At 61.1% G+C, this 26,601-nt stretch overlaps 1 protein-coding gene across 1 annotated transcript in view; it reads right to left on the reverse strand.

Moving 5' to 3' along the window:
* CCDC85C (coiled-coil domain containing 85C) overlaps positions 1-25,323 on the reverse strand; it is a 73,188-nt gene extending 47,865 nt beyond the window's left edge. Inside the window, exon 1 of the mRNA XM_036247376.1 lies at positions 24,531-25,323. Within this exon, the coding sequence (XP_036103269.1) occupies positions 24,531-25,323 (793 nt within the window). The remainder of the gene's footprint in view (positions 1-24,530) is intronic.
* Between the last annotated feature and the right edge of the window lie 1,278 nt (positions 25,324-26,601).

A 26,601-nucleotide genomic window follows, 5' to 3' on the forward strand; every position in this document is an offset into this window, starting at 1 on the left:
CGGTAGCAGCCTGCCCGGAGGACTGTGTTCTCCAGTGCCACCTTCACCATAATCCCACCCAAGACGCTCAACACCCTCGGCACCTCCCTGTGGGTGCACGGAGTTGGAGACGGGGAGCCTGGAGGGTTCACTGCACCTGCTGGGTGACCTGAACAGGTCCCCCCGCATCTCTGAGCCTCTGACCTCCAACCTCCGACCTGCAGAGCACCTCTGGTCACCTCAGGCTCTCCAAAGCCCACCTGCAAATGAGGGGCTGGCCGAGGGGGTCTCCAGCTCCTGCCTTGCTGGAACTCTCCGGCTCGTCATCCTGGGATACGAAGAACAGACGGGGGTGGCTGCAATCAGAAGCTGCCTCTTGGAACCCGAGATCTTGAGCAGACAGCTTCACTTGCAGCTGGGGCAGGAGTTCAATCCTGACACCTGCCCACTTCCTGCCGCAGCCCTGCCCCTGGGGCAGCTCCTGAAGCTGTGCAAAGGGCCCTGGGGATTGTCTGCGAGTTCCACACAGAAGCTCTTAGATCTCAGCACGGACCTTTCCTGGATCAAGGAGGCAGAGGTGTTGGCTGTGCCCCCACCAGGGCCTGACACACGCCTGGCACACTCCCCTCCCCCACCCAGGCTGAGGTACAGCGGGAATGTGGGGAGAGAAGGACACGCTGGTGCAGAGGACACACCCACTGGGCTCCAGGCGTGAAATGATTTGCCTGCCCTGCAGGGTGCCCTGGGTGGACACTAGGCTGTGCCCGCTGAACTGTTCCCACACCTGCAAAGCTGGACCTGCCACAGGGGACCCTGGAGCTGACTGGGGTCACAGGCCAGGTCCTCACCCAGGTCAGGCGTGGAAGCTGCTCAGGGCGGTGCAGGCCATCCTGGGGGCCATGCATTGTTTATGCCCGGAGCCCCCGGGCCGTGAGTGTGTGCCAAGGTCACCGCACAAATGGCCTCCACTAGCACCAGGGAGGAAGGCTCCCTGGGAGGTCAGGACTGCAGCCAGGGGGTGACCTTTCGGAACTCAGCCAGAACAGGGCTCGGCCCCGGCCTCCGAGGGAACGGTCAGAGCCTCGTCCTTCCTGTTGAACTGGCATCAGCCCCAGGATCCGGCCTGTTCTGCCCAAGTTCCCTGCCACGGAGCCTGGGGGTGGGGCCTGCTTCCTGACCCTCGCTGGCTCCGGAGACTAGGATGCTCATGGGGCATTAGTTGTAGCCCTGACCGCGCAAGGGGTGGGAGATGCAGAGAGGCCCTGTGTGACTCAGGAGCACAGATCCCCTGCCATCGGGACCCCGCAAGGCCCCAGCTGGGGCTGCATCCCGGAAGCGTCCACCCCTGCAGGCCCCAGCACCCAACAGTCCTCAGTGGAGCTCAAAGCACTGCAAAAATGCAGGCTGCCAACCTGAGAGTAAGACCTTCGCAAGCAGGCTTCCCCTTCAACGGATGCAACAAAGTAGCAGAACACACAGCCCCGCCCACCTGCCTAGACTCTGAGCCATGCTCCGGCGCAGGGAGCACCGAGCTCCGAGCCTGCAGCAGCTGGCCTGGGACGGGAAGGCCAAGCGATCACTCCCCTCCAAGCTTCCCTGGCCCTGCGCCGAGGGCCACCAGAGACAAGACAAAACCAGTGGGAAGGAGGCTTCTGGAACAAGGAGCCTGCCCCGGGGTCCTCGGGACTGAAGGTCGACATGCTGCCGCACAGGCTGACCCTCACAGATGGTCTGTGTTTCACGCCGCAGGCCGGGCCAGGAGTGGACGTCAGGAATCTGAGTCGCCCCCCAGGCCAAGTCCGATGCCTGTGAACCGAAATGATGCCCTCCGTCCCTGTCCGGAGCCTGTGTGCAGTGGAAAATCCCAGGGGAAAACCGGCTTCATCTACTGCCCACCCCACCAACTCCCTGTCCCGGCCCCTCTCCTGGGGATAGCCAGACTGACGGTCACATCTCCCCTCATCCCCAGAGAAACCACAGTCCCGCAGGGGGTGCCGAGGACACGCCCAAGGGGCTGACAGGTCACAAAGTCAAACTGGTATCTGTGAGGAGTTCTAGTGCCTTAGTAAAACTCAGTGTCAACGCTAGCCTTCTCCAACCCACGTCTCCAACCCAGGGCCAGAGGCCCCAAGCAGCCACTGTGGTCACTGCAAACGGGGTGAGCTGGCCCGACAGCACACAGCGTCCCCACTTCTGCCCCGTTTACACACTGCGCCCACGATCCCGGCGTGTGGGCCCTGCCCCTCACCTGGCGGTTTCACCGGTGAGATCCGGGGAGCATGTAACACGCAGCCAAGTCCCACATCCACGCGGGGGGCCGGGGGGGTGGAGGTGCACTCGGTCACGGAGCTCACTCGAGCTCCCCTGAAGTCTCCCATTCACCAGGCCCTTTCCCACCAGCGGGGGACAGCAGGACCCCTGCTGGGGGCTGCCTGCACAGCACTGAACATTCGTACGGCCTCTTCGAGGGTTACAGCCTTCTTGCCCACAATGCCCAGGCGACTCAGGGAAAAGGGACAGACTATCAGTCACTCTTCAGGAAATCAGGGCTCAGAGAGGGTGAGCCATATGCTCAAGGTAACAGAGCAAGTCAGCAACCCCTTCCATGCCACCCTGGATACCTTCACCAGAGACCTCCCCACACCCCGGTGAGCTCTGCCTCGACCTGGCTGCCAGGGCGCACAGGGGGCCCATCCTCCGGTCCCCGGTCAGCTCTGCGGGCCTCACACATCACGGCAGACATCGGCCGGGAAGCAGCTGCACTTACACCAAGCTGGGCCCGTTCCAACTGCACAGAAACGATATCCGGGCCTGTCTCCTCCCTGGTTCCCATCTGCATCTTACTCGTCACTCCTGAATGAATAACAGTGTCACGACCACTGCGGACATGCTGCGTACCAGGTGTGCGTCCCTGACCTGCACAGCACCACTGAGTGTCACCACCACTAGGACCTGCTGCGTACCAGGTGTGCGTCCCTGACCTGCACAGCACCACTGAGTGTCACCACCACTAGGACCTGCTGCGTACCAGGTGTGCGTCCCTGATGCACAGCACCACTGAGTGTCACCACCACTAGGACCTGCTGCGTACCAGGTGTGCGTCCCTGACCTGCACAGCACCACTGAGTGTCCCTGAGCCCATTTAACAGCCAGGAGACCAAGGCTTTGGAGGGGTGAGACAATCTGCCCAACAAGTCGGTGGCAGGTGCAGAAGTCACACTTGGCCTCCTGGCACGTCCCCAGGGCTCCTCCTCCTCCACTGGCTGAGCAGGTTTCAGGGATGTGCCACGGGGATGCCAGGGGGACGCTGTGGCAGGGACACTACCACAGTGGGCGTCCACATCCTGCACTTCTCCATCTCCTGGCACCATGTCACCGGGAAATGCACACAACCAGGGGCACGCCAGGGCTCAGGGCTGCCTGGGTCTGCCGGACCTCCGCCTGGTGGCCCAGCAGCTCCTCCAGCACACACCTGTCTTATCACCCTCGACGAGGGCTGCGTAAGCAGTGGGGGGGGAGGGCCGTGTTCCGGCACAGGCCGGCCACCACCCTCCTGCACGCAGCGGCGGGGCTGTGGATGGAGCGAGGGCGCCATGGGCGTGACGCCAACCCGGTCTAGACCGCATCCACCTGTCACCTACGCTGCTAAATGCTCACCCGGCAGAGAGCTCGCACTCAGCTCTATTCTTAGGAGGGCTGGGGCAGCACCGCTATTAAAGAAATAAAATTGTCCCCTCTCCCAATTACACGTGACAAACTTGCTACCGCACCAATGCCCAGTAGTCGTGAGCGTTTAACTAAAGGTCAAAAGCAAAAATAGAAGCTGTGGGGAGGGTGCTTCGACACTGCTGAATGGGGCCAAGGGGAGCGAGGGTGTGGGTGGGCTGTGGGGACTTCCACACCCTCACACACACACTCACAGACACGCACATTCACACACACACTCACACAGACACACACACTCACACTCTCAGACACACACTCACAGATGCACACGCAGACACACTCTCACAAACACACACTCAGACACACCTCTCAGACACACACACTCTCACAGACACGCCCATTCACACACACACTCACACAGACACGCCCGTTCACACACACACTCACACAGACACGCCCATTCACACAGACTCACTCAGACACACACACTCTCACAGACACGCCCATTCACACACTCACACAGACACGCCCATTCACACACACTCTCACACTCTCAGACACACGCACTCACACACTCTGACACACATACTCTCACAGACACACCCATCCACATACTCACACACTCAGACATGCACACTCTCACACACACACTCTCAGACACATGCACTCACACACTCACATACACTCTCAGACACACACACTCTCACAGACACAATCTCAGACACACACTCAGACACTCTCTTACAGACACACACATTCACAGACATGCAGACACTCACACACACCCTCACACACACACTCTCAGACACACTCACAGACACAATCTCAGACACACACTCAGACACACACACTCTCACAGATACACACACACACACTCACACACACGTACATGCTCCTTGCACCTTCCCTCCTGCCCAGTTGCACCTTCCCCACGTCCCCCTCCTCGCTCTTGCGCACGAGGGACACCGAGGCCTGGGCAGCTCAGAGAACTGTTACCCGGTTCTCCGGGAGCCTGGTCAGGGTCAGGGCTAGCAGCTGTGTCCTCTCTCGCAGCTTCCTGTGTTGTGGTCCCAGCTCAGTTAACCGGAGAAGCTGGTGGCTGACTCCACAGTCAAGAACTGGGCCTCAGCGGTAGGACAGGGGGGCTCCCAGCCCTAGGCTCCTGCCAGCTCACCTTGCAGGACCCACCGGGCAGCCATGAAGGGCCCAGGGCATTCCAGATGCCCACTGGAAGCCAGGGGAGCGAGCCTCTCCTGTGAGCCTTCCCAGAACCCAGCCCAGGGCAAGAAACAGAGGGGAGTGACCCCGACTGGCTGCAGGAGGCCAGGGTGGGACAGGGGTTGGCTGCCTGGCGATTCTTGGGGTCGCTGACCCCCCTGCCCACCCCCTGAGGGGCTGAGAGTGCAGGGCGGGGGCACACAGGACTCCCGCCTAGGCCACTCTCCTGACCTCCCATCTGCACCCGACACAGGACACAGGCACACAGGGCTGTCAGGCTGTCCGCCCACCCCGATCTGGCTCAGCCCCAGGCTCCGTGTGTCAGCCGGGGGCAGGGCACAGAGAAGCCCAGCAGTGTCCACTGTGGTGATCCACATACACCCTGAGTGAGTCACTGGGGCGGGGCCAGCCCTTCATCTCGGCCTCACATTCCTGGGGCCACAGCTGGACAGCAGACACCTTCCAGGAACTCCCTGACACCCGGCCCCGGAGAAGGGCCGGCAGCGAGGCCCTGGCTGGGGTGAAGGCAGAGTCCAAGGGCCTCGCCTGCCCTGCCAAGGGCATCATCCCCAGCACCACCAGCCCCACCCTCCCCGTCACGCACAGAGCACTCCCGAGTGGGCAGTCGGTGCCAGACCAACAGTTAAGATATGGCACCGCCCCAGCACTTCACCGCTGAAACGGTCACAGCCCAGACAGACCGCGACAGTCTCCGAGAGACCGCGACGCACTGGAGGCGACAGGGACTCTGGACGGAGCAGGGCGTGTCACGCTGTGAGAAGAGGGGCGGCCACAGCCTGCAAACACGCAGGGTTTCCCACGTGAGGGGAGGGCAGGGAAGGGAGGAAACTGGAGGGCAAGAAGACAGCTCGGGCAGAGCAGGGGGGCGTGGAAATGCCTGGACGGGATTCAGGAACTGCTGCTGGCCTGTGGTCATGGAAGCTTCTGGAAGAGATGGGAGAGGTGGGGAGAGAGAGTCGCGTTAGATCAGCAGCACTTTTAGCTCTGCTCCCAGGAGACGGAGCTGGGTGCCGGGGCTCAGGGGCCCTGCAGGGGGAGCGGCGGGGCCTATATATGAAGAACATTCCAGAAGGACAGAGTGAAGTGTGCAGGTGGTGACCTAGGAGACAGGGAGGCCCGGTGGGAGGCTGGCTCAGGGAACGCCGGGGCAGAGGGTGGCTGCGGGAGGGGACACGCCAGGACAGACGGGGGAGGCAGGGTAGCTCACGCTCACCCTGGCCCGGGCGCACCCATAGCCCACCCTGCTTGGCAGGAAGAGACCTGGGCGAGGCAGAGTGGACAGAGCCCCATGAGCAGGTCACCAATGACACCATGCCAAGCTGCAGAGGATGCTGACCCTGAAGTCACACCCCAGGTCCCCGTCCTGGGACAGCTTCCAGGTGACAGCACAGAGCATGGCACTCAGGTCTGGGTCGGGCCTCAGTTTCCCTCCTCACAGCAGCTCACAGCCACCCCTCTGGTGGGCAGAAACCCAGTGACCTGCCCGATGGGTCTGCAGCCCTGGCCCGGGCACCCACTGACCCTGCTCGAGGCCCCAGCAACGGTGTCTTTTGTTCCGTGGGCCATTGTCTGCAATTCTCTCGCCTGCCCGCACCAGGGCCAAAGCAGGTTCCAGGGGATGTCTCAGTGGCTGGCAGACAAACACCCTGTCACCGGCCACTGCTCATGGCTTGGCCTGCGAGGCCGCAGAGGGGTGGGATCCACGACCCTTTGGAAATGGCCCTGACTGGAGGAGCTGTTCTAAACCAAGTGGTCGATGTCCAGCTGGTGTGGCTCAGTGGCTGAGTATCGACCCCTGCACCAAGGGGTCGCAGTTCGATTCCCGGTCAGAACACACGCCCAGGTTGTGGGCCCGATCCCCAGTGGGGGGCGTGCAGGAGGCAGCCAGTCGACGTTCTCTCTCATCGATGTTTCTGTCTCTCTCTCCCTCTCATTTCCTCTCTCTGAAATCAATAAAGAAAAAATAAATAAATAAACCAAATGGCCGGGCTGTGTGTCACCACAGGAGCTGGTCAGGGAAGAGGCTGTTCAGCCTCCCACACTAAAACCGGTGGTCTTAACCATGCACATCACCGCACCTTGTAAATCCTCACTCGCTCCTCCCAACAGGTGTGGAAGTCTGAGTGTGCCCAGTTTTCCCCAGCGGAGAGCGAGGCTCACCAAGGTGACTCGCCCAAGACCATGGTGCCAGTGTGGGCAGAGCCCAGTGCTGCCCTCTTCCTCAACCCCGCGCCACCCCGCTGCCAGGCTCTGCCTCCTGCATGACCTCATCCATCTCCAACGCACCTGCCCTGGCGCGCCCCATCCCAGACGGTGTCCCCGGGAAAGCGGGTGCAGGACTCTGGCTGCCGGGGGATGGCGGGAGAGGCTGTGTGCTGCAAAGGTGCCCCCTCCAACATGGAAGGTGGTGCCAGGCCTGCCCCTTGGAGAGCCCAGAGGGAACTCAGCATCCCTTCCGAAGGTCCTGGGGAGGAAATCGGAAGAAACTGTGGACCCGGGCGAACACTGATGCACCGATGCTGGCTCACGCCCCATAACGAAGGTGCAACACCGCCCCAGGAGGCTGGTGACCGGAACCAGGTCAAGCATTACGACACTCTGCACGATCTCCATGATTCTGTCCATCTAAAAGCAGCTCTAGTCCAGCAGGTGTGGCTGTGGTCGAGCGACCCATGCACCAAGAGGCCGCCGGTTTGATTCCTAGCCAGGGCACATACCCAGGTTGTGGGCCGGATCCCCAGTGGGGGGCATGCAGGAGGCGGCCGATCAATGTTCTCTCATCAATGTTTCTATCTCTCCTTTTCACTTCCTCTCTCTAAAAACCAATAATGGAAAAAAAAATGAAAAGCAGCTCTAAATAGAAAATTTACTTTACAAGGTGTGCAAACAACTGCCTTCACGTCCCAAGGTCTCACACACCTCTGCACACACAGAAATGGAGGCAGGGCAGGACTGGGCCACCGAGGGAGGGGCTGCAGTCCAGCCACAGCGCTGTGGCCAAGTCCCGGTCCTGGCTGCGGCCATGACAACGCACTCGCCTTCTGCAGGATGTCACCACAGGTGGGGGTGCGCCCGCGGGGCCCGGTACTACCTCTGCAGTTTCCTGAGAGGATTTCAGAATGAAAACGGAACAGAAGACGCGTACGCACCTCCCTTTCGGGTCCTCTCCTAGCAGCGAAACAGCTGTTAGCATGAGTTCTCTCCAGAGGCTCAGACTACAGATGATTTTAAATTCCAGTTCTGAACCCCCAGTGTTTCCCAGTCTCCCGGGCCTTCCATAAGAAGAAACGGATTATTAGGGGCGCGTGCTACTCTGTGTCTGCACCAGTGATAAATCACAGGGGGTGGGGTGTGGAGTCTGCAGCCGGAAGGATCAGGTGATGCAGCAGCTGGAGGGGTGTCCCCCACCCCCAGGTGGGGAGGATTTTGGGGGGAAATGCCTGAAGCAATGTAAGCATCCTGGACACCCCCATGCACCGCTCCCACAGAGCCCAGACAGAAGAGGGGCCGATTGCTCTCCACCCGGTGGGGTTCACACATCAGCAGATATTCCAGCCTCCCTAGCCCATCAGGGGATCCCAGGATCAACTAGGAAGGCTGAACTCGAGTTTGCCAGGGGTCTGGGCACCTCAGATCAAACCACAGGCAGAGACAACATCTGAGGTGTAAGACGCGCTAGGAGAAGTCTGTACCATGGAGCACGCCGCAGAAAGGAAACCTCATGTGGCCCTGGCCAGTTTGGCTCAGTGGTTACAGCATCAGCCCGTGGACCAAAGAGACCGGGTTCGGTTCCCGCTAAGGGCATGTACTTAGGTTGCAGTGTGTCCCCAGCCCTGGTGTGGGTGGCAGCCAGTCGATGTGTCTCTCACATCAATATTTCTCTCTCTCTCTTCCTCCCGCTCTATCTGAAGATAAATGCAAAAATGTCCTCGGGTGAAAATAAAAAAAAAAAAAGGAAACCCCACGTGGCTTTGGAGCCAAGAAATTCCAGAATAAGCATTCTGCCAGTGCTCGGCTTTCAAGTTCCGGAACTGCCCCGGGGCCCACGGAGAGGAGAAAATTCGCCTTCGAAGCTTGAATGTTCCTCTCTCACGAACACACACATTTCAACAGCCCGTCTCCCATGGGAAGAAGCAAACACACCAGTCACTGCCTCTATCACCCCTGGCCACCTGGGTGCTGAGGTCCAAGGCGATGACTCTTCCACGTCGTCTGTAATCAATGGGCAGCGGTTCTGGAAGAAGATGTTACTGACGGGGACACGCCACTGGCGCACAGAGGCGGCGTGGTGGCTGGAACTCGAGCCCCGAAGCTGCCGGCTGCAGAGGCCCCCCGCTCGGCCCCTTCTACACAGGACCTCGGGCTGCTCAGCCTCCCTGGTCTCCGTCGCCTCCTCTCGTCAGCTGGGGAATCACAGATGCTTCCGTGCTGTGAGAGGTGAGTGAGTGAATATGTGGACGGCACGAAGTACCTGTCAGCTGTTACTGTTACTGTTACTACTGCTGTTACCACGCATGTGTCTTGTTCCGTCCTCACCAGCCCCGAGGTGGAACTGACGGGGTCACCCCATCTGACAGAGGCGGAAAGGTAAGGTTCGCAGATGACCTATTTGGATGCTGCTGGCGGACCCACGATCATAGCTAAGGTGCCAGCCCCCCTCCCCCGCCCTCGCAGGCAGCCAGCCTTAGGTAACTGAATCACCACCTCACCTGGGACCTGCCGGCCAGCGGGCCTCTGCCAAGCACAGAAGGGGGCGGGTGAGAGGAGCCAGAGCCCCTCCTCCCCTGGACCTCAGGCCTGAGGCTGGGCACAGGGCAGCCTCCTTCCTCCCCCGCACTTGCCCTCCAGGTCGCCCCCCCTGCCTTGGGTGACGCCCAGACCAAGCAGTAACGACTACTCCTCATGACTCGAAGGCCCAGAGACCCCAGGGGTCCCTTACAGATGAGGCCCAAGGAGGGGCTCCAGGGCAGGCTGGGGCCAGAACCAGAACCTCTCCTACAGAACCAGCTCTCCGCACACACACACACACACAGAGGCCAACTCAGAGAGACGCCAAAGCCCATCTGTCCCCCAAGCAGGAACAAGCGGGGTGCAGCCTGGAGGGAAGAGGCAGGGCGCAGTGGTCAGCGGGCACCAGGACACAAGTCCCATATGGCACTCACACCCCTCACAGCTGGGGACACCCTGCTACACACAGCAGGGCCACGCAGGCCTGGCTTACTGGCCGCCAAAACCTCCAGCTCTGCCCCGTGTACAAGCAGGAAAGAGACACAGGGATGGGGGTACTTGTGACATCTCCTGGGCTTCGGTGGCTTCGTTTCCTCATCTGCACCATGAGGCTGATGCGAACCCCACCCCCCCCCCCGACACCGAGGATTCCTCCTGAAGCCCCTGAATGATAAATGTGGGCGTTTTTAGGAAGCAATCTCTTTAATGAGGCATCACCCCAAGATGCCAACTCATCACTCTCCCTCACGGGCACTGCCTGGTCCAAGATGCTCAGGATGTGGAGAGGGACAGTGGTGACCTGCTGGCAAGGTGCCCCCAGCCTGGCCCCCTCCACCCCCACCATCTGCTCCCTCCACTGCTCATGGTGCTGCTGGCCAGGTTCCCGCAGCCCCAAATGATGCCAGGTGGCCTCCAGGCTGGCACGCTGCAGCCAAGCCCCACAGCCACCCACAAACCTCCAGAGCTCCCCAGGGTCCCCTGCCTTTCTGACCCAGAGTGGGTCGGGAGGAAGTGTCCCAACAGGGTAGGGATACACAGAGCAGTGGCCGAGATCCTGGCCAGGTCCATTAGCCCCCACCCCCCCGTCCCCCCACCAGGGCAGGCTCCCCACTGCGACCTTCCCCTTCCCCGTGAATTCCCCTCCTGGGCCCACTGGAGGCCCTAAGCCACCCTGGGAAATAAAAGGATAAAGTCTAAGGACAGGAGAGAGCACCGAGGGGTGTGCCCGATGCAGCCACCCCCTTCAGGAGAGGCCCACAGTGCTGGCACCCAGGGGTGCAGAGCAGGGCTCCTGGGCCCTCACACCCCGCTGCCCGCTGCCACTCTCCCTTCCAGGCGCAGAAGTAGGCCAGGAGCAGGCAGTCTCTCTAGCCTGGAGTCCCAGTGGTCACACAAACAACTACTACACCCATCAACAAAGCCACGTTCCTTCCCATGAGCCTCTGCTGCCCGGTGCGTGCAGAGAGCACCAGAACCTAGTCCAGGGTCCCCTCCATTTGTCCCCAGCCTCCCAGCCACCCCCCATCCAAAGCCCCCGTCTGCACACCCCAGCCCACCCGGCCCCCAAGGCCATGGGCTCTGCTTGGAATGTCCTTCCTACATCTCCGGGCGACCATGAGCAAACACCGGCGGGCAAGGGCAGGGGGGATGGCAGGGCTTCTCAGCGGGTACAGGACTCCCCCATCCTGCACTGGCATCTGGGGGCCAAAACCACCAGCCAGCCAGCCACTGGCCTGGCGCTGCCCACCAGCCTGGTGCCCAGGTCTGCAGCTCCATTAAGGCACCGGGCACTGAGCCAGAGAGAAGGAAGTCCACAGACCTATTCAAGTCACCAGAAGTCTGGTCTGCAGCAGCAGGGAGGAAGGATCAAGGGTGCGATTCAAAAGAAGAGAATGAGGAGACTTTCCTGTTTTTATTCCGCGCCGCTGGCGCAGGCTGCTGTGCCGACAGTGTGGGGAGTTGGCCCGCGGGGCCTATGGTAGGGCACGCGGGGAAAGGGGAGCCTCGGGGGTGGGTGGGGTGGGGTGCGGCGGCAAATGATCCTTCCTGGCTGCTGCCTCCTGATTCTGGGTCAGATCAGTCCCCCACCTGGGCAAGCACCTGGCCAAGCACCTGGGCAAGCACCCGGGCAAGCACCTGGGCAAGCACCTGGGCAAGCACCTGGAAGGTGAGGGCCTGCAGCTAGAAACTGGGCCACTGTGGATCCAGAAGGCCTCATCTCACAAATGTCCAAAGGCCCAGCAGGCCCTGGTCCAGCTGAATGGGAGAGGCCCGGACGGGGGCAGCCATGGCCCTGGTCCAACGGCCTCATCTCACAAATGAGGCCCAGGGGAAATGGGGAGCAACCTCAGCAGAAAGGAAACGAAGTTTAGGGAGCAAAGGTCCACATGAAGACATCTACGCAATCCAAACCCGCTCGTAAATACAAGTTCAGGAAAGAGGCACAAGGGGCTGGCCGACTGAGGAGGGAGGGCAAGGGGGGTGAGCCAGAGCCCGAGCCCCAAGCTGCCCAGGACAGGCACACACAGAGACTGCCGCGTGTCCAGGACACCTGGCCGCAGACAGAGGAGGCCCTGAATTTCACCCTGCACCCACGGCGTCCTGCGTGGAGTTCCTTACTCAGAGCACACATTACGTTTACTCATTTTTTAAAAATGTGTTTAAATTGATTTTTGAGAGAGGAAGGGAGAGAGAGAAACATCGATGTGAGAGAGACATCCATCAGCTGCCTCCTGCATGCCCCCCACTGGGGATCGAGCCTGCAACCCGGGCATGTGCCCTGCCCGGAATCGAACCGGGACTTCTCAGTGTCTGGGACGATGCTCGATCCACTAAGCCACACTGGCCGGCTGGGCTTTTTTATTTTTTAAAGGCTTCGGGGAGGAGTCTCACTCACCCTCCTCTTGCGGTTTTGGTCTTTCTTGGGCCCCAGACCACACTCACGTCTGATCAAAGCGATGGGTCCTGGCCCAGGAGAAATGTTTGCACGAGGGCCCAGTCACCTCAGGGCCCAGGGGTTCCTGCAGCCCACCCTGACCTCGGTGGAGGAGCCCGCGGGCCAGTGCAAGGACAGGGCACGGCTGCCCCTGAGCTGGCCCGGCCTCTCCCTGCTGCCACAACTCCCCTCATCAAGCCCCAGGCCCAGAGGTCCCAGTGCCCTGCCTGCGCCACAGCTGCCCCTGCCCCTCCTGCCCAGAGTTTGAGTTGCACCAAAGACAAGGGGTCTTTTCATCCCTCAGGGTTTCAGCCCCACACACGGGGAGCAGCTCAGGTTGCCCACAGCCAGGCCGCACTCACAGGAACCAGGTCTTAACTCGGTGGGAGGGGATTAAGGGCGCAGGGGGAGAGCAGGACGGGGTGGGGACTTGGGCGGGAGGGCAGGGCACCGCAGAGCTGCCCCACCCCTCAGCAGGAGGAATCTGACGGAGCACAAAGGCTGCAGGGGTGGAGGCAGCAGAGGCAGACTCAGAAAGCCAGCCCACAGCATGGGGCCGAGGATGGCAGGGCCTGGGGCCTCCACGGCGGTGATATCGGGGATCCCCCACCCAGCACCCTCAGCACTGCCCTTGTACTCGGAGTAGGGCAGTTCCTTCCAGGCCAGCGCCTCCCCCAGGGATGGGCCGCCACCCTGCTGTGATCTCACCAGCATCCCCCGGACCCCCTCACCATCACACACAGCGGGCAGGACGGCAGCAGGGCCAGGCCCAGGCCCAGAGCCCCAGGTGTGGTGTGTAATGGCCTCACCCGCCAGGGACAGCTGCAGTAATGGCCCAAAGCTAGACCCAGGCAGCTCATTTAACCCCAAGATGAGAAATGGCGAGACGCCTGCCACCCACCACTGCACCGCCTCAGAGCACCAAGGGCACAGCGGGCAGGGGCCTTGCCCAAAGCTGCCAGCAGCCCGTCCACGGCCTCTGCCTCTCGGGGTGCTCCCCACACACAGGGGAACGAGGGGAGGGAGCACAGCCGGCAGGGGGCCTTGCCCAAAGCTGCCAGCAGCCCATCCACAGCCTCTGCCTCTCGGGGTGCTCCCCACACGCAGGGGAACGAGGGGAGGGAGCACAGCGGGCAGGGGGCCTTGCCCAAAGCTGCCAGCAGCCCGTCCGTGGCCTCTGCCTCTCGGGGTGCTCCCCACACGCAGGGGAACGAGGGGAGGGAGTGCCGGCTAGCTGTGTCCACCCCCTCCACCATGCCCCCCAGAGTTTAAAACCCAATTTGTTTCCTGATCCAGCAGACCACCTGACCCCATTGTGAGGATAAGGAGCTGGTGGCTGAGCGCAGGGGCCGGGCTTGTGGCAGGGGACCTCAGGAGCCCCGAGCCGGGCGCCTCTAGCAGGTTCCAGCACACAAGTGAGCCCACACACGGCCACCAGCAGAGGAGGCATCGCGGTCTCCGTGGCTATGGGGCTACCCACAACACCCTGGCTCCATGCTGAGGACTCCAGGGTGACTGGTCACACATCCTGTGCCGGTCCCTCTCCAAGGGTTGGCCCAGGCCTCAAGGAAGGGTAGGACTTCAGTAAGTGGGGAGGTACAGAGGAAGGGTCACCGTGCCAGCAGAGGTCCTGGGGGAGGGGAGGAGTCCCTGGCACCATGCTGGGTCACAGCTTCCTCTGGGGACAAGTGGGAGTCACACGGCCTCCCCTGGCCTCGACCAGCCTCCTAGCCCAGGGAGGAGCTGTCAGACCAGTGCTGCCCAAGAGAACTCTCTGGAACGATGGAAAGGTTCCTTTTCTTCATTGTCAACAAGGCAGGAAGCTCTTACAAGGGTTAGTGCAGCTCAGAAACTCTTCATGTTACTTAAGTGCAATTCAATAGAATTGAAGTGCCCGTTGTAGGCAGGGACACCTCGGGGCTGGAGCCAGGAAACTGACCCGCGGTCACCGAGGAGCGGAGGGTACGGAGTACAGGCGAAAGGAAGGGGCACACACCCAGAGGGCACAGTCAGCAGGGTGGGACCAGCAGGACACTGGAGCCGGGGCCTCAAGGTCAGCAGCGAGGAGTAGAGACGGACTGATGCCCACCACCGGCGGGGCGGGTGGAGGGGCAGCTGGAAGCTACCCTCGGGGGCCTCCTGTTCTAGAACACCAGCCTGGAGTGGGCATCACACACCACCAGGAGGTCAGGAGAGGAGGCCACAGGGCCGAGCCAGACCTGCTTGCCAGGGCCGGGCTGCGGGGCCGAGGAGCAGGGGGAGGGCCGGAGGCAGCCACCCTCCAGGACTCCCTGGGAAACTGAAGGGAAGACACCGGAGGGGCAGGGTGGCGGGGGAAAGGATTCTGCTGACTGCTCTGGACTAGGAAACAGGAGCCTGTTTGCAGGGGAAGGAAGGGTTAGGAGACAATGGTGGGGGAGGGCCCACAGGAGGGGCCGGCAGGGAAGAGGAGGGAGGAGGGAGCCCACCAGCCAGGCTGGAGCACTGAGGGAGGGAAAGACCCGCTGTTTAATTTTCTGTCCCGCAGGAAAGCTGTAGGTGCACATTCCAGAAAATACAGAAAACGCAGCACAAGGAGGAGAAAGGGCAGGGTGGGAGCTTCCCATTGTCCTACCAGCTACGGAAGATGGGACCAGAAAGTCGAGCCTTCTGAGAGCCCAGTGCCGGCAGTGTGGCCGGAACCCAGGACAAAGGGCCACTCCCAGAGCGGGCTCATTAGGGACAGGAGCCGTGCAGCGGGCTCGGTGACACGGGCTCATTCAGGGCCGCGCACAATCGGGCCCTTGTGGGAGGCAGGGGCGGGGGCTCCGGAGCCTCTGATTCCAAGACAAGAGCACGCCTCCTTGCCTTACAGCCGGAGACAGATTGGGGGAGACAAAGGGATGCTCCCCCTGACAGTGCATGGGCTATTTTTGGAAATGGGTCGACTTCTCCATAGCTGCCATCTCGAAGCCACGGGTCCCCTTGAATGTAGCCTAAAAGGCCCCCGCCCGCCTGGGCGGCCCAGCACCCCACAGTGGTGCTGCCAAAGGTGTCTGCGTGGCAATGTCTGGGTCTGTGACACCTCCCCGGTGCGGAGGGGCAGTCGGCTGGGGTAGGTGCTCAGGAAATTCAGGGCCAGGGTCAAACCCAACTTCCCTCTGCTGCCAGGCGGCCCCACTGGGCACACCAAAGCCATCTCCCCAGCGTCTGCTCGCACAGGTCAGCGAGGGGACAACATGAGCGACCGGTTTCTCCTTCACCACTAATGTCTACTGGCACCAGCCTGCCCCTGGGGCCGGCCAGCTGGTCATGGCCTCGAGTGGGCAGCATTTTTGCCCCCAGCTGACCCTGAGGCTTTGCTCCTGGAGCTCCCGTTCCCACAGGGAACCCACAGGGCCGACTCTGGGGGCCCATCCAGGCCCTGGCACCTCAGAGTTCCTGGACGATACCTATGTGCAGCGGAGGTTAGGAACCCCTGATAAAAGCAAGTGTGTGGTTTTCCAATAGTTAAGGGGAAACAGGCAAGGGGGAGTCACCACCCCCGGGGTAGGCTCGGGTTCTACGACAGCAGCGGAAGGCCACTCAACACCAAAGGGAGCAAACGAGAAAAGAAAAGCCGTCGGGGAGAGCACCCCACCCGCACCCCAACATTTACTGAGCACCTGCCACGTGCCCAGAAGACCGACCCTGCCCCGAAGAAGGTGATGGGCTGGGGGAGAGACAGGACAGCAAACGGAGGGAACAGGTCCAGGACAGGTGGCACTGTCCCGGCAAACCCCACACCAGAGAACCGGAGCCCACACTCTTCTCGAGCCAAACCCGTCACACGGTCCTGTGCAAGGTGATCGCGTGGCAGCGCAGGTAATTCCAGCAAGACTCTGGGTGCGGCTCTGCACAAGGACAGGCTGGCCAGTGCTGGGCAGAGCAGTGCCCTGCGCAAGGGAGCCACACCACCTCCACCACCCCAGGTGCTCAGTCCTGAGAACGGGCCCAAGCTGAGGGCCAGCACCAGGCCAGAGACCTAACCACAGGTGTGCCCGACAAGACACAGTATGGGCGCAGGCAGCCCTCTCGTTGTGGCTCTGTCCATCGAAGGAATTCTGAGCCAAGGGGTCAGAGAATACGAGGGTCTCAGGGACCCTCAGCACAGCCCAGGGAAGCCTCCCATTTTACAGATGGGAAAATGAGGGCACACAGAGAGGTAGCGACCTTGCATAAGATCAGGTCAGGAGTGAGCGGAAGCTGCTGGTTCTGTGTTGACCAGTCCACAGACCCGTGCTGGGTGACCCAATGCGCCCAGAGAACCCCAGGAGTGGGGGACATGCCAGCTGGTGGGGCCACTCTCAGGCCCAGCAGGTGATCCACATTTATTACGTGGGAAGCAGAAGAAAGGGAGGGGACAGGCTGTGTAAGGCTCCCATTTCTGCTGGAGCCTTAACAGATCCCTCTGGGTCCCCTTGAAGCGCCCATCGGAAAGGCCGCAGTGGATGGGCAGAAAAGGTGAAGGGATTAAGAAGCACAAATTGCTGGTCATAGAAATAGGCACAAGGATGTCAAGGACAGCACAGGGAATACCGTCAATGATATTGTAATAATTATGTATGCTGTCAGGCGGGTAGGAGACTTATGGGGCATCACCTTGGAAGGCATATACATGTCTAGTCACTATGCTGTACACCTGAAACTAATAGAATATGGTATACCAAACTACAATTGAAAAATAAATTTTAAGCCCGGCCAGTGTGGCCCAGTGGATTGATCATCGTCCCATAGACTGAGAGGTCCTGGTTCGGTTCCCAGTCCCGGCACATGCCTGGGCTGAGGGCTCGAGCCCCAGTAGGGGGCGTGCAGGGGGCAGCCGATCGATGGTTCTTTCTCACATTGATGTTTCTCTCTCTTTCCCTTCTTCTCTTTCTAAATAATTAATAAAAAGATATTTAAATAATAAAAATAAATTTTAAAATAATTCACAAATTGTTTTAAATGAGGGAAAAAGAAAGAAAGACCGTCACTGGAGGTGCCCACAGCTGGGAAGGCCCAACCCGGGGACTTTAGGGGAGACACAGGTGCAGTGGGAGGGGCTACACAGACCCCACCTGCCCTGGTCCTGCCCACTACTCAACCCCTGGTTCCCAGCCATGCCCGTCCAGTACCCAGTGTGTGCCTGGCCTCCAGCCTCCTGCTGCCACGCCCGGCCTCTCCCCTGCTCTCCTCTGCTTGTACGAACCTGCTCCACCCTCAAGGCCAGCGGCAGCTTCCAATCTCAACCACCTCTCCACTGATCTCCCAGCACCCTGAAGAGGTGGAGAGACAAACCAGGGCATGTCTGAAAGGGGCATGACAAACTGTCACCCTGGGAGGAGAGCATCCCCTGGGCAGCACAGGCTCCAGGGTCACATGGATGGGAGCTCCTGGCCCCACCCCCAGCCCCAATGACCTGGTGGGACCTGCCTCACTGCCCGAGCCTTCTCTCCAGCCCAGGCAGGGATGGGCCCAGCAGGACGCTTCGCTGTGGTGGGAAGCCAGTGATATAAAACACAAGCCAGGCATGTTTGGTCCCACACCAAAGACATTTTTAGAACCTGCCCCTCTGCTAAGGCTGGAAGTCAAAAGGACCCTGCCTGGCACACACAAGGTCAGAGACAGACAGACAGAGAGGAGGGACTGAAGGCCCAGGGGGGCTCCAGCACCTCATGGCCAGGCCTGGGGTGTGTCCCTCGCTCCCAAATCCCCTCTGAGGGCCTGCCGGGCTCCATGCAGCTGCTCCAGGTCTTGGATTCTCCAAGCACTTCCTCTGCTCTGAGATACCACCTTCAAGTGAGTGAGGGGACCCTTCAGTAAACACACACACACCACCGGCTCGAGAAGGGAAAAGCCCATCTTTGAATCCAGGAAACAAGAAATGACACACGGGCGAAGGCCTCTGGCTGAAGGGCGAAGCAGGAAAGAGGAAGGCAACACCCTCCCTGCTCCCCAGGGCTGCAGCAGCCCCCACTGCTGTGGGCCGATGCTCCACGCCCCCACGTGAACTGTCTGCAGGCGAGCCGGGAGGCCACAGGAAGACCAGCCTGCCCGGCAGAGCGCTGGCGATGGGCAGACTGTTCAGGAGCAGGCGTCCATCTCCGGGGGACCCAGCGCCAGACTGCCCCAAACCCTCTACCCACCTGCTCCCGTTAGCCCGTGGAGGCAGGGGACAGTAATAATGTGTGACAGTGACCGGCTCTGGGTGACCATTCCTGACTTTCACGATCAAGGGAGCATCATGTTCCCTTAGCAGACGAGCTTGTTCCTCTGTAGCCACGCCTTTGGGCAAGCCCCTGGGGTCCCGTCGTCACCCTCCAGGGAGATGAGAACCACTCCCGTCCGGCTCTGAGTCTCGGAGCAGTCCCTGCATGGGCCGGGGACCCATGTGGCAGTGTGGGCAACCAGCCGTGGCTATGACAATTCTGTGACCAGGGACAGAGTGAGGCTGCGGAAAGCGTGTCACCCACAGGTGCTGTCCTACCTGAGCCCAACAGCTGAGGACTACCTGAGCTCAGAGGTCAGCAGTCAGACGGAGGCACAAGGCTAGGGGGCAGGGCTTTGGAGCAGACCTGGTGGGAGAGCCTGCAGAGGTTTTCCCTCGTGGCCACTGTCACCGCTATGGCCAAAGAGGCCCCAAGCTTCCCCGTGGCGGCCCCCCGCCCAACCTACACCAGGACGCACACCGGTTAACGATCCAGTACCACCACTCCCCCAGCCAGGCTGCACGAATCACGGTGTGGACGGCACTCGGACCTCGGACCTCGGACAGAACAAGGAACTGCTCAGTAAGCATCTGCTAAGGTCTCCCTTCCTGCTCGAAGGGAAATTCTCCCAACAGCCCAGCCCACCCTCGTGCCTCTCCACTCTCGACTCCCCACTGGTCTCTACTCGCACACAGGCTTCCGATCAGCATCCGATCAGCAGCGTCCTTCCCGAGTATCCAGGCCGGCGCTTGCACACCGCCTCTAACAGGCAGCTCCCCACCTCCAGGGGCAACCCGGTCTGCCCGGACCACGCTTGTCTGTGGGTGCTGAAGTCTGAACCACTGCCCCTCTGGGGCGGTGCCCTTGGGCTGCACACAGCGCTAACGTCCTGGGGCTGACGGCCCCCCAACACCTGGCAGCGGCTCCGGGCCCCAAGGCTCTTCTCCGAGCTCAGCATTCCAGGTCTTTCTGTTCACATGACGAGGCTCCCAGGGCCTCCCCAGCTCCCCACACAGCTGAGAGCAGCTCACAGGCCCAGGCTCTGGGCACCATGCTCCAGCCCCGCAGCAGACCTCATTCTGCCCGTGCCTGCTGGAAAGCCCTCTCCCTGTCCTTCCACCAAACAAGAGCTCATTTGGCTCTGACACAAGATCCCAACACAGGTCCCCCATGCTCACCCCATTAGGCAAGTCTGGAGGCATGCAGGTGGCAATGGAGGTCACTAAGCCTACCTTGTAAGGTCTAGGACAGGGTATTATTATCCTCAGCACACACAGGAGGAGACAGGATTAGAAGTTCAGGGAGCTGCCTGGCTCACAGCGGGTGGCAAGGCCAGGACTCCTCCCAGTCGCTCCACCTGGAGCCGAGCGCTAACCAGCAGGGAGCACTGCCCCTAAGCACGCCCAGCTCTGAGTGCTCCAGTGGGAGGAGGGGGACCTGCCTGTCCAGACACAGCTACACTTGGAGGCTTACACATATCACAAGCTCCCTCCCCTCCCCCCCCCAAGGCTGGTAAGGGCGCCCCACTTTGCAGAAGCAGGAGCAGAGGCCCACAGAGGTTCCGGAACTTGCCTAAAGCTTTGTGCCGATGACCTGACAAGCATGGTGTGGAAAGTCCCCGGTGGGGGGGCAGAGTGTGAGCAACAGAGGATCTCCTTGGCAATCACGCTGCTCCGGGCCGACATTAAACCGCATTTGTGTCCTAGGAGCTCAGACGCCAGGCGCCGGGTGCGGGGTGCCAGGTCTGGTGGGGGCCCCCGCGGAGGGCAGCCACCCTGTTGGAGTGAGGGAATGAGAGCCAGCGCCTGCCTTCTGCCTTACCTGTGCAGAGTCAAGGGAGAAAACAGGAGACCGGGATGAGGCGCAGGGTCCAAGGGGTGCCACATCTTTGTCACACATGTCCCATCCCTAGAGCTCCCTCCCTACTGGCCCTGTGTCTACCTACAGGTCCCGGGGTGCTGCCAAGACAAAGCTCTGGGGAGGCCTTCCATTGCTGGCAGGCCTCCGTGGGGGTCCCTCCAGTCCTCCCCAGCCAGACTGTCCCGGCCCAGAGGGGCAGCAGGCACCGGGCAAGTGGCTAACTGACACAGGTGACCCCACAATGATCCCAGACCCATCATCACCAGCCCAGTGGCACCCAGAGACAGTCTCAAGACCACAAGGCTGCTGATGGATGGTCAGGATCAGGCTGGAGAGGGAGTGGAAAGGCTTACCTAACCCGCCCCATTGTCTTCATGACCTTTGCTCAGGCTAGGCCGGCACAGGCAAAGCCTTCCTTATTCCCAGACCCGCCTGGGGCCCTGAGCTGTGTGGCCCTTCTGAAAACCCTATTTCAGGCCAGCATGATCCGCCTTTTGTTGAAGCCCAGACCACCCCCGCTCCACCCTCCCTTTAAACCAACAAGAACACAAGCCAGAGAACAAACCCATCTTATTTTGAGAAGCTCAAATTTTTAATCCAAACTGTAAAAGTAAACAGGGTTATACAAAAGCTGGAGGTCCTGGTTTCCCCAAGTTAGCTGAAAGGGAGTGGTCCCAGCAGTGGGGGAGGAGCAGGGGCTGACTTGCACAGGGAAAAGCTGGGGGGCAGGAGGGTTGGTGGGGCAAGAAGGATGGGGGAAGGGCAAGAAAGAACTGCTGGGTATGCTTTTGTTTGAAAACTGCATCAGTTCAAGGGGGGGGCGGAACCTGACTTTCTGGTGTTTGGGGTTCACCTGCCTCAGTTTGCCCCACTGGGTCAAAGTAAAAAGCCCTGTAGTCCAGACTTTAATTGGCCCTCAGTCAAAATCAATGAGGGGTCGCAGGGGCAGGTCATTGGCATATGCATTCAGAGACACCCCCCCCAGCCGCCCAGTATAACACTGCCTAGAATACAGATGGGCCACCTCTCACCACAGTCCCCTGGGGCCTCCCAGGGCACCCAGCCAGCTAGGTACCGGGACGCTCCCAAGAGAGGACCACAGGGTCCCTGTTCCCCAGACTCATTGGCAGGTGCAGCCAGACATGGCTCAGACACAGACATGCAGATGAGCGGTCTGTCTAAACAGCAAACAGTTGTAAAGAACACTGAAGTCTGTTTGGCAAGCCCCCAAAAGGGTCCCTATCGGTTTTTCAGGAGGAGCCTTGGAAAAAATATTCTTGACAAGGATTTTGACAACTGCTGACACCTCCTGTGTGCAGACCATGACCTCCATCGACCTCTTTGGATAAAGGGGTACTCTGGGTTTACACAGCAGACAAGCAGAGAGGCCCAGTCAAGTCCAGTCACTTGCAGAGAGAAGAGGAGGAGCTAAGACTGGATTCGAACCCAAGATGGCCTGACCCCTGAGGGTAATGGGGTTATCAACCATCTGCTCAGTGGTCACTGATAAGGAAGTGACACTTCCCAGGGTGGGAGAAGCGCAAACCAGGGTTGGGAATCAGGAATAGGGAATCACCAGTCCTGCTGATTAACAGTATCAGCCAATATGACAACAGGCTAGAGACGCAAGCCAGCCCACCTCTGAGCAGGAGAGGGCCCAGGCGGCCCCACTGTGCCACTGGAACTGAGACCTTTCATCACAGTGGCCTTCCCAGGCAACACTCAGACCTCTGTGCCTCCACTCGCTTATCTGTAAAATGGGCACAATACTTCCTCCCAGGGCCCCTGTGAAGAGAGCCGAAACCAGGTCCACAAGGCACAAGCCCTGAGTCAGACTCCACTTTCCCTACCACCCAGGCTGAGGCTCACTTGTCTCTTCTCCAGCCTGCTCTTCACTCAACTTAAAACTCCAGGTCTGAGGACAGAAAAAGCATTTCTAAGAAAAGGGCCTTTCCTTGTTTCCAGGCACCCTATTCATGTTTAGAGAACATCTCAAGGCTACGCATGACTTTAAGAGATAAAACTAAACAACAGCAATCCTGTCTGTAACCGGAATCTGTGATAACGATGCTGAACAGGACTGTCTCAGCTTTGCCATCACAAAGTCTGTGGCAGTCCTGTCCCAAGTGTGCAGGGGACTTGGGGGGTGGGGGTGGGGCATGGACTCTGCAGGAAACCCTACACCTCAACCCCCTTCACCCACAGTGGGGTGGAAAACCTCAGGTCCAGCCCAGTCCTCCACCCTACATCCCTGAGCCAGACAGGGTCCACATCAAACGCCACAGAACTTCCCTGCAAACACGCTATGACTTCGGTGCCCTGCAGAGAACCACTCTCACCAAGTGTCATCAATGACACAGCTGAAATCTAGCAACATTTCATGTCCCAGCCACAGGACTGCAGCAGTCCCCTCCTTCGGACTGCACTTGGGGAAACTGAGGCTCAGAAATCTGACTCTCCTAAGGCCCCCCAGAACACTAGGCCAGAAAGGCTGGAACTGGGGCTTCTCACTCCCCAAACCCTGAAACCCCAACAAATTAAACCACCTAACTCTGAGCTACTGCCATTGGCCTTAAGGAGCCTGCAGTGGGAGGTGGGGTGGGTACAGAGTTACCAAAAGTAACCCGAGTTGGAGACTGTAGATTGCTAATCAGTAACAAAATATCCCTCTCAACCCAGTCCTGCCCTGAACTCACAGGTTGGGAAGGTAAATAAAAGAAATACTGTGCTACACTAACTAGTACCCCACCTCCGGGGTCCAGTTCCCATCCCAGCCTCCACCCCAAGGTGCCTGCAGAGGCCACTTGGCCACCAAACCAAAGACGGAGCGTCCCTCCCCTGCTTAGGCTGTCACTGTGGGGAAGAATAGTCATTTAAAGCCTAATACATTTTCTCTGAACTAGGAAAGCCTTTAAAAGAACCAGAAAGGGCTGTTTAATCTCCACCTTCAGGCAAATAGTTCAGGTAGTAGCAATTGCCACCAGAACTGGGAGCCAAGCCACCAAAAATGTGGAAAAACAGGGAGGCCACTAATCCCAGGGCTGGGAATACGATCCACTGCACAGCTCCACAGACCAAGCTGGGGGCGCCCTGCACGGGGCCAACAGTCACAGGTGTGGAAGACAGTAGCTGAGCTTTCCTGAGGCCAAAGGTCCTCCCACCCACACCCTGGCCACCCACCACCCTGGCACTTCCTGTATGTATGGCGACCAACAATTTATAAATCCCTTCAGAAGCTTTCTCTCCACCTCAAATCCCCGAGGGAGGGATCACTGTTTCCATTCTACAGGTAAGAAAAGTGAGGCACACAGAGGAACAAAGCCAAACACATTTAACATCCCTCTGGAAAGTCTTGGAACCTCCGTTGAGAAAGGTCTATCCACCCTGAGAAGTGCAGGACTAGTAACAAACCAGGAAGGTTGTTAGCTGGGGTCCCAACCTGTCTGCCTGTGCTCCTTCCCAATCCAGAGGCAGCTCCAGGAGGCCCAGGCTTCATCCCAGCCCCGGCGCACACGCGGATGCCGCTCTGGTTTGGGGCAGCCTGTTGCTCCCAATACGAGGGGAAATTCACTTGCGCTAAAAGGGCCTTTCTTTTTATCCCATGAGCTTCCGGCTCGCGGACAAGGATTTCCAGGCCGAGAGCAGGCGCCCCCAGGCAGCCGTGCAGTGCCGGCGCTAATACTGATAACCCCGCAAGGGAAAAACTTTTCTGGGGTCTGGTGCTCCCGCCCGGCTGCGGATTAGAAACTGGGCAGCGACCTGACCAGAAAAACACCACCCAAAGCCCTACTGCGGGTGGACGCGAGCCCTCCTAGCCTGGAGTCGGGATGCCAGCCGGAGGGGGGGTCCGGAGTGGCGGCCGCCAGCAGGGGAAAGGGCCGTGACCCGCGTTGCCCCGCCGGTGCTGTCCTTACCGTGCAGGCCATTGGGGATACTTCGGTGGTGCGGTGGCGCCGACAGGTCGTCCAGGGACCTGCGTGTGGCTACGATTTTGCCGTCGGGGACCTTGTGCGGCCCTGGGGGCAGCAGCGGAGGCGGAACGTGGTGGTGGTGGTCCGGGCTGCCGCCGCTGCCCGCGCTCGAGGTGCTGCTGCCGTCGCCCACGTCGCGGGCCCCCGTGCCCGCCGCGCCGCCCGCCAACGGCCCGCTCAGGCTGGCCTGGCTGTCGATGGAGCTGCGGGAGCCCGCGCCGCCGCCGCCGCTGCCGCCCGCGCTGCCCGCGCCCCCTGCCAGCGCCGCACGCTCCTCGTCCAGCAGCAGCACCAGCTCCTTGAGCTCCAGGTTTTCGCGCAGCAGGGCCTCCTGGCGCGCCTCGAGCTCGCGCAGCTTCTGCTGCGAACGGGCCACCTCGTGCCACACGGCCCCGGCCGCGTGGCGCCCGAAGCGCTGCCACTCGCGCGCCAGCTTGCGCCCCTTCTGCCGGTCGTCGTCGAGGAAGCAGCAAAGCTCGCGCAGCTCCTGGTTGTCGTCCTGCAGCCGCTGATTCACGTCCTTGAGGCCGCGGATCTCCAGCAGGTGCTGCTGCAGCCGCCGGTTCACGTCGCGCATCAGGCCGCCGTGCTCCAGCATGAGGCCCACCTTCTCGCCCTCGGCGCGCCGCAGCCGCCGCGCCAGCTCCTCCTTGCTCCAGCGCAGCAGCTCCTCGTCCGGCACCTGGCTTAGCTCCTCCGACGCCGCCGCCGCTGCCGCCGCCGGGGGCTTCGCCATGGCGGGGCCGTCACCGCGGCATCGCCCGCGCCCTCGCCCGGCCGGCGCTCCCCGTGCCGGGGCTGCGCTGGGCCGGTCCGCGCGCAGGCGGGGGGCAGGCGGAGGCGACTGTGGCCCGCCCCGCGCCGCCTTGAGTGTCCTCACACAGCAACCACCCGGGCCGCCGGGAACCCGCGCGTCTCGGGGTTCGGCGAGCGAGGATCGCTGCTGTGTCGGCGGCCGCCGTGCCGGGTGCTCTCCGGGCTCAGGCGAAGCAGGCGGAGGCCCGCCCCCGGCCTAGCTCCCGGAGCCCCAGCCGCCCCGCCCACTCCGGGCGGGGAAGAGGCGGGGCACCGCAGCCTGGCCCCGCCTCCAGGGGATCGAGGGGGCGGGCAGAGGAGCGGCTGAGCCCAGACATCCCCTACCACTGTGCGCTCGCCCGCCCGGCTCCCTGCCAGAGGCGCGTTAGAGCCGCGGTCCCGCCCTCCCGCCCGTCCGATTGGGCCTCTCCGGGGGTGTGTGGGAGGGGCGGGGCGCACGCGGGGGACGCCGCAGAGATGGTATAGTCCACCCCCTGGGCTTCCAGCACTCCCTCCTCCCCCCTGGCGGTTCAAGTTTCTGCGCCCGGCGGACGCGGCCTGGGCCAATCCCAGGGCTACAGGGCGCTTTTAAAATGCAGGTACAGTGCGGGGAGGGCGACGGTGGGAAAGGTAGGGCCGGGCTTCCCTTAAAGGAGACGCGCAGGAATGAGCACGGAGCCCCTTCCCCAGCCCACGTACCCCGCCCAACCTCGCCCCAAATAAACAAACGCCCTCGACCCGGAGGACAGGTCCCCTTCTCCCTCCCCGGGCATCAGAGTCCAGCGTAGTCTGAGCTACGACGAACAATAGGGCTCTGACACAGGGGCGGCTTTCCCGGCGGCGGGGCGGCTCTTTGTCCCCTACCCTGCCCCCGGCTCCACCGCCCCCATCTCCACCCCGGTCCCCTGCCAGAGCGCGCAGAGGGGACTGTGGCTCCGGCGTCGGCGCACCCGAAGGGTCAGAGCCTCACCAATCGTGTCCCGGAGCAACGTCCGTACCCTCTTCCCTGCCCCGAGGGGGCGAGGGCGCCGGGAACGTGCCCCCCTACCCCCGCCCTGAGCGGCTCTCAGAGCACAGCTCCCGGCCCACCCAGCCGCGCGTCCCAGGGACTCCGGGGAGAACCTCCGATTCTCCAGGTGGAGACCACTGGGGCCTTAAAGCCGGGGTTTCAGGGCGCGGAGCCAGCAGCAGAACCCCCTCCCCACCGGCAGCCTCGCCC

The sequence above is a fragment of the Molossus molossus genome, unplaced genomic scaffold (genome assembly GCF_014108415.1).
Source record: "Molossus molossus isolate mMolMol1 unplaced genomic scaffold, mMolMol1.p scaffold_m16_p_1, whole genome shotgun sequence".
Lineage (NCBI taxonomy): Eukaryota > Metazoa > Chordata > Mammalia > Chiroptera > Molossidae > Molossus > Molossus molossus.